Consider the following 8,868-nt stretch of genomic DNA (forward strand, 5'->3'; position numbering starts at 1 on the left):
CTAAATATTTGGGTCTTCATGCAATCATCAACATAATTCTAACATGGAATCCTAATTACTTTTACCAAAATTTCCTAATTAAACCCTAGCAATTTTTTATGCAATATTTTTGAAAAAAGTAAACCTAAATTAGGATTCTAAGTTGACTAAAATGTAACCAACCCCCTACCCCACACTTAATTTATGCAATGTCCCCATTGCATGTTACGCATGAAAAGGAGAAATATAAAATATAAAGGGAATTAGAACAAACTCCCCTGGGATAGCAGTGGCGAGGCTGATCATCTTCAATTAAGCTCCTACTTCGAATGTCTTTAGACATGAGAACAGCTCATCCATGCCTTGGGTGTCATGTCGCGTGTGGTAAACATCTAAATAACTCCAAATGATTAGGAAAAAGCTCTCAGAAATCTTCCAGGAATGAATCTTCATGAAATTATGGACAAAAGCTGCAGTGAATGTGTCCAAAACAGATTTCGAGAGTATAAAATGTTAAGGGACTCGGCGAGTCAAGCGTGAACTCGACGAGTAAATCGGCCCCCAGCAGAAAATCGTGGATTTGCACATGAACTCGGCGAGTACCATGGATGCACTCGGCGAGTAAACGTTGAGTCAAAAATAAATGTTTCTGCTGTCTATCCTTGGCTGAGGTGCTGAAACAGGACACTTCAGTGACTCTTCTTTTATTTTTGTCAGTAATAACACATTTTGTCACTCTCAATCCTAACGGACTCAACCTTAAATGTAACATTTCGCATACTCATCTAAACCAATCCTCACTTTAGCCTTGACTAATGAGACTCCTAAATACATCCTAATCTTCAAACCTGAAAAACATATAACCACAAGTGAAAGCGAACAAACCAAGGTCCTAATAATCCAAGTTCAACAAAGTTTAACATCAAACACAAAACAAAAAAAACATCCAAATAAAACAAAGCTTCAAACTTCTTCTTCCATGTCTGCCCCTCCTGCACCACTTCCTCCTGCTTGATTGTTTCTCCTCTGCATCCGCTCATCCCAACTCATGATGTAAGGATATCCGGGCCCGGGCCTTGGGGCGATGTTCATTTGCTGAAAGAGATAATTGAATGACTCATTGTTATAATTAACACCTTGACCAATGTCATCCAAATACCTCCTATATTCCACTTGATTCCATCCCTCATTCTCATCTTCCACCGGAATAACCGGTGGGTCTTCTCGGTCCCGTTCGTTCCTTTGCCTAACTTTTCTTCCCGGCCTTTCGGGAGCAACCACCTCATCTACATGTGGAATTGCAAATGAATCCCCAAATTTTTCCACAATCCTTGCCCTCCGGAATAATGTAATGCTAAACGGAGGAGGAGAAATTACGGTCAACGCCCTTGCCTCTTGCATGTCTAAAATGCCATACGACCTTGCGAGTCTTGTCACAAACATACCCCCATTAATTTTGGAGGTAATCTTCTCTTTAACCGCTCCATCCGCAAGGTATTTTGCCAAACAATAAGGCAAGTTGCAAAAGACGTCCGGGGTAATGATGCTCCACAAATAGAAAATGTCGAGGGTAGGAACTTTGTCATCATCCTTCCTCATATTTATGGTACTAGAGATGAGGCGGTGGATGAGACGATGGATCGGAGAACGAATATGGCCCTCTTGAGCAGAAGAGGGAATATAGACCCGGTTTGCAATAGTATTCCACCAAGTGGAGGCAACAACTTCCTCGGGAAGATCCTTGTGGCATTGCTCTAGAAATGCTTCAAAATCCTCCGTCATGATGACATTTTGGTCATAGAGACCAACCCTCCAGGCGAGTTCCGCTATGCTGCAGTGGCGCAGCTCCCCTCCGAGGTAAAAAGTGATAATGTTGGCGCTATAATATTCACTACCACCCCGGAATGAGAGAGTAGCGAAGAATTCCCAACATAGTTCTGTAAACATAGGTTCTTGTATTTTGAACAGCTGCAACCATCCATCACAAATTATTGTTGATCCACCCACGTCAAAAGATTTCACCAAATAAGGTGTCAATTCCTCTTCCAACCCAGTTTTACCCAACCAATCCCAATTAATTGCATTAGGTAGATGAATCTCTTTCTGCTTCAAGACCTCCAACCTGTTCTTCGCCCTAACTTGCGAAGATTTTGAAGTAATTTGTGGAAAAGTAAGCCATGGAATGTCTCCTTGACCTCCTCCTCTTGAACTCCGGCCTCTTCTGGAGATGATTTCTGCATAAAAACATCAAGAAAACAACAACAAACAAAACCCAGCAATTAAAGTTAACCATAACAGGTCCATCATAGCATCTACTCGCCGAGTCCACGAACTACTCGGCGAGTAGGATGAACTGCGAGTGCAGACTTCAATCGGTCCATATTAGGTCAATCAAAATACATATATTTGCATAGGGGTTTGTTGTTCTAAGTCCTTTAAGCATAAATCCACAAGAAATTTTGTCCAAATCCTCCTAATTTATCCTAAAATCGAAACCCTAGAATTGGAGTAAACCCCCAAATCCGGATTTTAGCAAAATAAGAACCAATAACTGATAAAGTTGTAACCTTTAGCAAGAATTCAAAGGAAAAATCATACCTTTTTCTCTGTGGATGAAGATTCAACAAGAAATCAAAGGAATGGCTTGAGAGAAAACTGAATGCTCGGCGAGTATGAACGGGAGGCAGCTGGTGAAAATGAGTAGGGTAAAAAAACCTTATTTACAGATTGTGAAAACCCGTTTAAATGCTTATACTCGTCGAGTAGAAATATCTACTCGCCGAGTAGGAACGCGTGTTCGCGATGTGTTGTGGATTTCAGAAAGTACTCGCCGAGTAATCTTATGAACTCGGCGAGTTCATTAGTCAGTTTGAAAAAAAACTCGATTTTTAAACCACCACCCCACACGTCGAGCATTGCTTGCCCTCAAGCAATCATTTTAAGCATAATTTCAGAAGAAGAATGAAAAGAAAACAGATCCTAAAAGTGAAAAAGAAAAATAAAAGGAAAGAAATGTAAAGTTGCCTCCCGGAAGCGCTTCTTTTTAAGGAGTCGTTAGCTGGACTCCTTCCGCTCTACGTTTCTGTCATGCCTTCCAGCAACAGCCCTTCTTCTATGTCTTCATTCCTCGGGATTCCTTCTTCATATTTTTTCACCCTATGCCCATTAACTTTGAAAGGAGTGTCATCTCTTGATAATAACTCGATAGCTCCATGTGGAAAAACCTTCTTCACTAGAAATGGACCATCCCATCTTGACTTTAGTTTTCCCGGAAAGAGTTTGAGCCTTGAATTAAAAAGTAACACTTTTTGCCCTTCATGAAAGTCTTTATTACCCTTGATTCTTTTGTCATGCCAACTCTTGGTTTTTTCTTTATAAATCAAGGAGCTAGTATAAGCCTCATTCCTAAGTTCTTCAAGAGCATTCATTTGCATCAACCGGTTTTTTCTAAGTTCAGCTATATCAAAGTTGCACATTTTTAAAGCCCAAAAAGCTTTATGCTCTATTTCCACCGGTAAATGACATTGCTTCCCATAAACTAGCCTATATGGTGTTGTACCAATAGGTGTTTTGAAAGCTGTTCGGAAGGCCCAAAGTGCATCATCTAACCTATCCGACCATTCCTTTCGATTACTACCCACCGATCTCTCCAAAATTCTTTTTAATGCTCTATTCGTCACTTCAGTTTGCCCACTAGTTTGTGGATGGTAAGATGTAGAAAATTTATGGGTTACCCCATATTTTCTTAACACTTTTTCTAATTGATCATTAGCAAAATGAGTGCCCCGGTCACTAATAAGAGCTTTAGGAACTCCAAATCTTGAGAATAACTTCTTTAGAAAACGCACGACCACCCGAGCATCATTAGTTGGTAAAGCTTGTGCTTCCGCCCATTTGGATACATAATCAACCGCCACCAAAATATATTTGTTCCCTTTTGACATTGGAAACGGTCCCATGAAATCGATCCCCCACACATCAAACACTTCACACACTTGAATACTATGTTGGGGCATCTCGTTTCGGGATGATATGTTTCCCGCTCTTTGGCATGCATCACACTCTTTGACATATTGGTTAGCATCTTTAAAAATTGTGGGCCAATAAAACCCAATATCAAATATCTTCTTTGCCGTGTAATGTGCTCCATGATGTCCACCGGTGGGCCCGCTATGGCAATGCTCCAAAATTTCTCGGCTTTCATTCCCGAATACGCATCTCCTTATGATCCCATCCGCGCAGCTTCGGAAAAGATATGCCTCATCCCAAAAGTAGTATTTTATTTCTGAAAAGAATTTCTTCTTTTGTTGGTGGGTAAAGTCTTTTGGGATGTACTTGGTAGCTAAATAATTAGCTATATCTGCAAACCATGGCTCTTCCCCCGTGGTCACCAAAATGTACTCGTCCGGAAAATCATCTCCAATTTTATCTTCTTCCAATGATTCCAAATGCGGGTTTTCTAGCCTTGATAAGTGGTCGGCTGCTACATTCTTCATTCCCTTCTTATCGCGTATCTCGATATCAAATTCTTGTAGAAGTAGAACCCAACGTATCAATCTTGGCTTTGCATCCTGCTTGGCAAACAAGTACTTAATAGCAGAGTGGTCAGTAAAAACAGTGGTTTTAGATAAGACAAGATAAGGGCGGAATTTGTCAAAAGCATACACCACTACTAGTAATTCTTTTTCAGTTGTGGTGTAATTTTCTTGGGCTGGATTCAAAGTCTTACTTGCATAATAAATGGGTCGAAAGTGCTTATCAACCCTTTGACCAAGGACAGCTCCTAATGCAAAATCACTTGCATCACACATTATTTCAAAAGGTAAGTTCCAATTCGGGGCAATAATGATCGGGGCATTAGTTAGTTTTTCTTTCAAAAATTCAAAGGCCTCTAGACATTCTTTAGTGAAATTAAATGGTGCATCTTTTAAAAGCAATTGTGTTAGAGGTCTAGCTATTTTAGAAAAATCTTTTATGAAACGGCGGTAAAAACCCGCGTGTCCTAAAAAACTCCTAATGCCCTTTACATTAGTTGGTGGAGGTAATTTAGCAATTGTATCTATTTTTGCCCGATCAACCTCTATCCCTGATTTGGATACCTTATGGCCCAAAACTATACCCTCTTTAACCATAAAGTGACATTTTTCCCAATTAAGGACTAAATCGGTTTTTTCACACCTTGCAAGCATTAAATCAAGGTTAGCAAGACAATCATGGAAGGAAGATCCAAAAACAGAAAAATCGTCCATAAATACTTCCATGAATTTTTCCACAATGTCGTGGAATATGGCCGTCATGCACCTTTGAAATGTCGCAGGTGCATTGCATAACCCAAAGGGCATGCGGCGATAGGCACAAGTCCCACTCGGGCAAGTGAAAGTGGTCTTTTCTTGGTCCATTGGGTCTATGGGTATTTGGAAGTAGCCCGAAAATCCATCTAAGAAACAATAATAACTATGGCCGGACAATCTTTCAAGCATTTGATCAATAAAAGGTAAAGGAAAATGGTCTTTACGAGTGGCATCGTTTAGCTTTCGATAATCGATGCACACTCGCCAACCGGTTACCGTTCGGGTCGGAATAAGCTCGTTCTTCTCGTTTGTTACGACCGTCATCCCTCCTTTCTTGGGCACCACTTGAACAGGACTAACCCATGGACTATCGGAAATAGAATAAATGATCCCCGCATCTAAAAGCTTGACTACTTCCTTCTTGACCACTTCTTGCATGTTTGGGTTCAATCTTCTTTGGTGTTGCACTACCGACTTTGCTGCTTCTTCCAGGTTGATCTTGTGAGAGCAATAAGAGGGGCTTATTCCCTTGATATCGGTGATACTCCATGCAATGGCACTCTTCCTCTTCTTCAAGACTTGAACTAATTCTTCTTTTTCAGATTTGGAGAGGTCAGAAGCTATTATAACAGGTTTTTGTTGACCATCTTCAAGGAATGCATACTCCAAGTGATCTGGTAGTGCCTTCAGCTCAGTTTTTGTGTTCTGCATGCTGAACACGTCGAGTCCAGTGAGGGGACTCGTCGAGTCCTGGGCAGAATTCGCGATATCTCAGGATTCTTCAAATGGACTTGGCGAGTAGGTCGTGTCTACTCGGCGAGTCGGCTGTTCAGTGGTCTTTATTAATTCATTATAATCAGCTTCTTCCAGCAGTCTCTCTATTTCCAGTAGGTCTTTTTCAGCATCAAGTTCTTCATCAAAGGCGATGGTGGACTTGTTTGGTTCTTCATTGTTCCATTCCTCCATTAATTCATCCAACATATCAATTGAAAATGCTGTGTCATCACTGTTCCTTGCATGCTTCATGGCTTGATCAACCCCGAAAGTGACTGATTCATCTCCCACCCGTAGAGTAAGTTTCAAATCTCGCATGTCCATTATAGTGCTTGCGGTGTTAAGGAAAGGTCTTCCAAGGATGATCGGGACTTGAGGATCCGCTTCCATGTCCAAAATTATAAAATCCACGGGGAACACGAACTTATCCACCTTTACCAAAAGATCTTCACAGATTCCTCGTGGGAATGTAACCGTTTTGTTTGCTAAGTGGATTGCCATGCGAATGGGTCTAGGCTCGGGGAGATCTAACTTCTTGAAAAATGAATAAGGCATGAGGTTTACACTTTCCCCCGAATCAGCTAGTGCATATATGGTGGCCAAGTTTCCAAATTGACAAGGTAAGGTTAAACTTCCCGGATCCCCCTTCTTATTCGGTAGCTTGTTCAACATGGCAGCTGAGCAATTCTCATTAAGAACTACTTCACTCACTTCTTCCATCTTCCTTCTATTAGTTAGAAGCTCTTTGAGAAACTTGGCGTATTTTGGCATTTGGGCAACCGCTTCTATGAATGGTATGTTGATTTGAAGAGTCTTTATGTATTCTAGAAACTTCTAGTAGTCTTCTTCATTCTTTTCTTTCTTAGCTCTGGCTGGATATGGCAATGGAGGCTGAAATGGATTTGCAGGAATCTGACTTTTCTGATTAGGCAATGGACTCGTCGAGTCCATATTCTGGACTCGGCGAGTAGGGTCTGTGTCCAGCATATTTTGACTTTGGCTCGGTTTTTCTGCATCCTCCTTTTGTGACTGCTTGGGCTCTTCATTCTAAATAGGTGACAGGGGGTAATTATCTTCCCACTTCTAGTTGTCAAAATATATATGTGCGCCTCGTGGGTTGTTTTCGGTTTTACTAGGGAGTTCTCCCGGTGATCTTTGATTAATTTGTTGAGCAAGTTGCCCCAGCTGTGTCTCAATGTTGTGGATAGATGCTTGCTGATTCCTAAGCATTGTTCTTGTCTCTTGTATTGCAGCATCATGGTCATTGTGTCTCTTTTCTGAAGCAGCTAAAAACTTGGTAAGCATCTCCTCCAAACTTGGTTTTCTTTCTTGCACCGGCTCCTCCTTTTGGTAAAAACCTCTTCCTTTTTGTTTATATTTCTCCTCCTTAGCCTTCTTGTACTCATCATAAGGAAGCCATTCTTTCTTGGGTTTTTGCCAATCTTCATCATATCGGTCACCACTTGAGTAGCATACTTGCACCTTCTTATTCTCGTTCTCGTCCAAGTCACAATCTCTAGTAAGATGAGGTCCATGGCAATTCTCACAACCCACCCGAATAGCATGTATCGTTTGATCCATTTTATCCATCCTCCTATCCATGGTTTTCAACAAAGCCATAACTGCTGACAAATCTTCTGAAGCTGCATAAGCTGATCCCCTTGTCACATCATTCCTTGGGTTGTGGTATTCTCTAGAATGTTTCGAGAATTCTTCAATTAGTTGCTTTATCACCGGGGGTGCCTTCTTTGTTAGTGGACCTTGTGAGTCAAGTAATTGCCTTGTTGTAACATTTACTCCATCATAAAAAATGGAGACTTCTTGTTGACTATTAAGGTCATGATGTGGGCAATTCCTTAGCAAACTCTTGTACCTCTCCCAAGCTTCATAAAGTGACTCTCCAGCTTGTTGTTCAAAGTTGGCTATGGCTTTCTTTAACTTAGATATCTTGGAGGGTGGGCAAAATTGATCAATAAACTCTACTTTCATCTTGGCCCATGTAGTGCTGGATCCGGGGGGGAGTGACTTGAGCCAATCCTTTGCAGCACCCTTCAATGTAACCGGAAGCATGCGAAGTAGCTGAGTTTCGCGATGCACGTTTGGAACATTAAAATAGTCAGCTACATCATTGACTTCATCCAAGTGTTTGTAAGCATCTTCGTGGTCTTTTCCGTGGAAGGGGATCTCTTTGAGTAGAGCAAGGATGTGACCCTTAAGCTCAAAAGTGGCAGTTGCGGGAATTGCGGGTTGCACAAGTCCCGGCCCGGTATCATCGCGTATCCTCTTCTTCCATTCCCCCATGGGGACTTCATCGATGTTAGCCATAGGGATAGCTAATTCGTCGTCGGAATCGGAAACGTGCCCGAATGTAGGGTCTTCTTCTTCTTCAGTTTCGTACTCGGTATCCTCTCTGATTGGGTCTTCGCTTGCTAAAGAGGCGTTGGATGCTCCTGATTTGCTACTCTTCTTCTTCCCAAAAACCGTCTTCAAGCCAGACAAAGGCGACTTCTTAGGTGTATTCGAGCTTTCAACGTCTTTGCCTTTGTTTTTCCTCAACGCGGATTCTGGGTCTTCAAAAGGGGGAACCAGTGGAGTGTTGGATCCTCTGGTCATGAAAATCCTGCAACAAAACAAGAAAAACGCGTAAAAAGAACAAAAAATGAAACTGAACAAAAATAAAAATTAAATTGTCAAACAGCAGGGTACTCGCCGAGTAGGGTGGAGTGCACTCGGCGAGTAGACTGTCTAAAACTCAAAAATAAATAAAATTAAATAAAAACGACTAAAAACTAATAAAAACTAAAACTTAACCTACTTACTAAAT

The 8,868-nt window shown here is 41.3% G+C and overlaps 1 protein-coding gene and 1 non-coding gene across 2 annotated transcripts; one reads left to right on the plus strand and one right to left on the minus strand.

The window, feature by feature from the left end:
• Positions 1-6,041: 6,041 nt before the first annotated feature.
• LOC145121974 (uncharacterized) lies at positions 6,042-6,815 on the minus strand. Its single transcript, XM_079057652.1, has one exon. The coding sequence runs from the start codon at positions 6,813-6,815 to the stop codon at positions 6,042-6,044; it is 774 nt and encodes a 257-aa protein (XP_078913778.1).
• A 1,063-nt stretch (positions 6,816-7,878) lies between these two features.
• Positions 7,879-7,985, plus strand: LOC145123062 (small nucleolar RNA R71). Its single transcript, XR_013714942.1, has one exon. It is a non-coding gene; the product is annotated as a small nucleolar RNA R71 (small nucleolar RNA).
• The last annotated feature ends 883 nt before the right edge of the window (positions 7,986-8,868 follow it).

Source organism: Lactuca virosa, chromosome 6 (genome assembly GCF_052849685.1).
Source record: "Lactuca virosa cultivar CGN04683 chromosome 6, Lactuca_virosa_CGN04683_v6, whole genome shotgun sequence".
NCBI classification, from domain to species: Eukaryota; Viridiplantae; Streptophyta; class Magnoliopsida; order Asterales; family Asteraceae; genus Lactuca; species Lactuca virosa.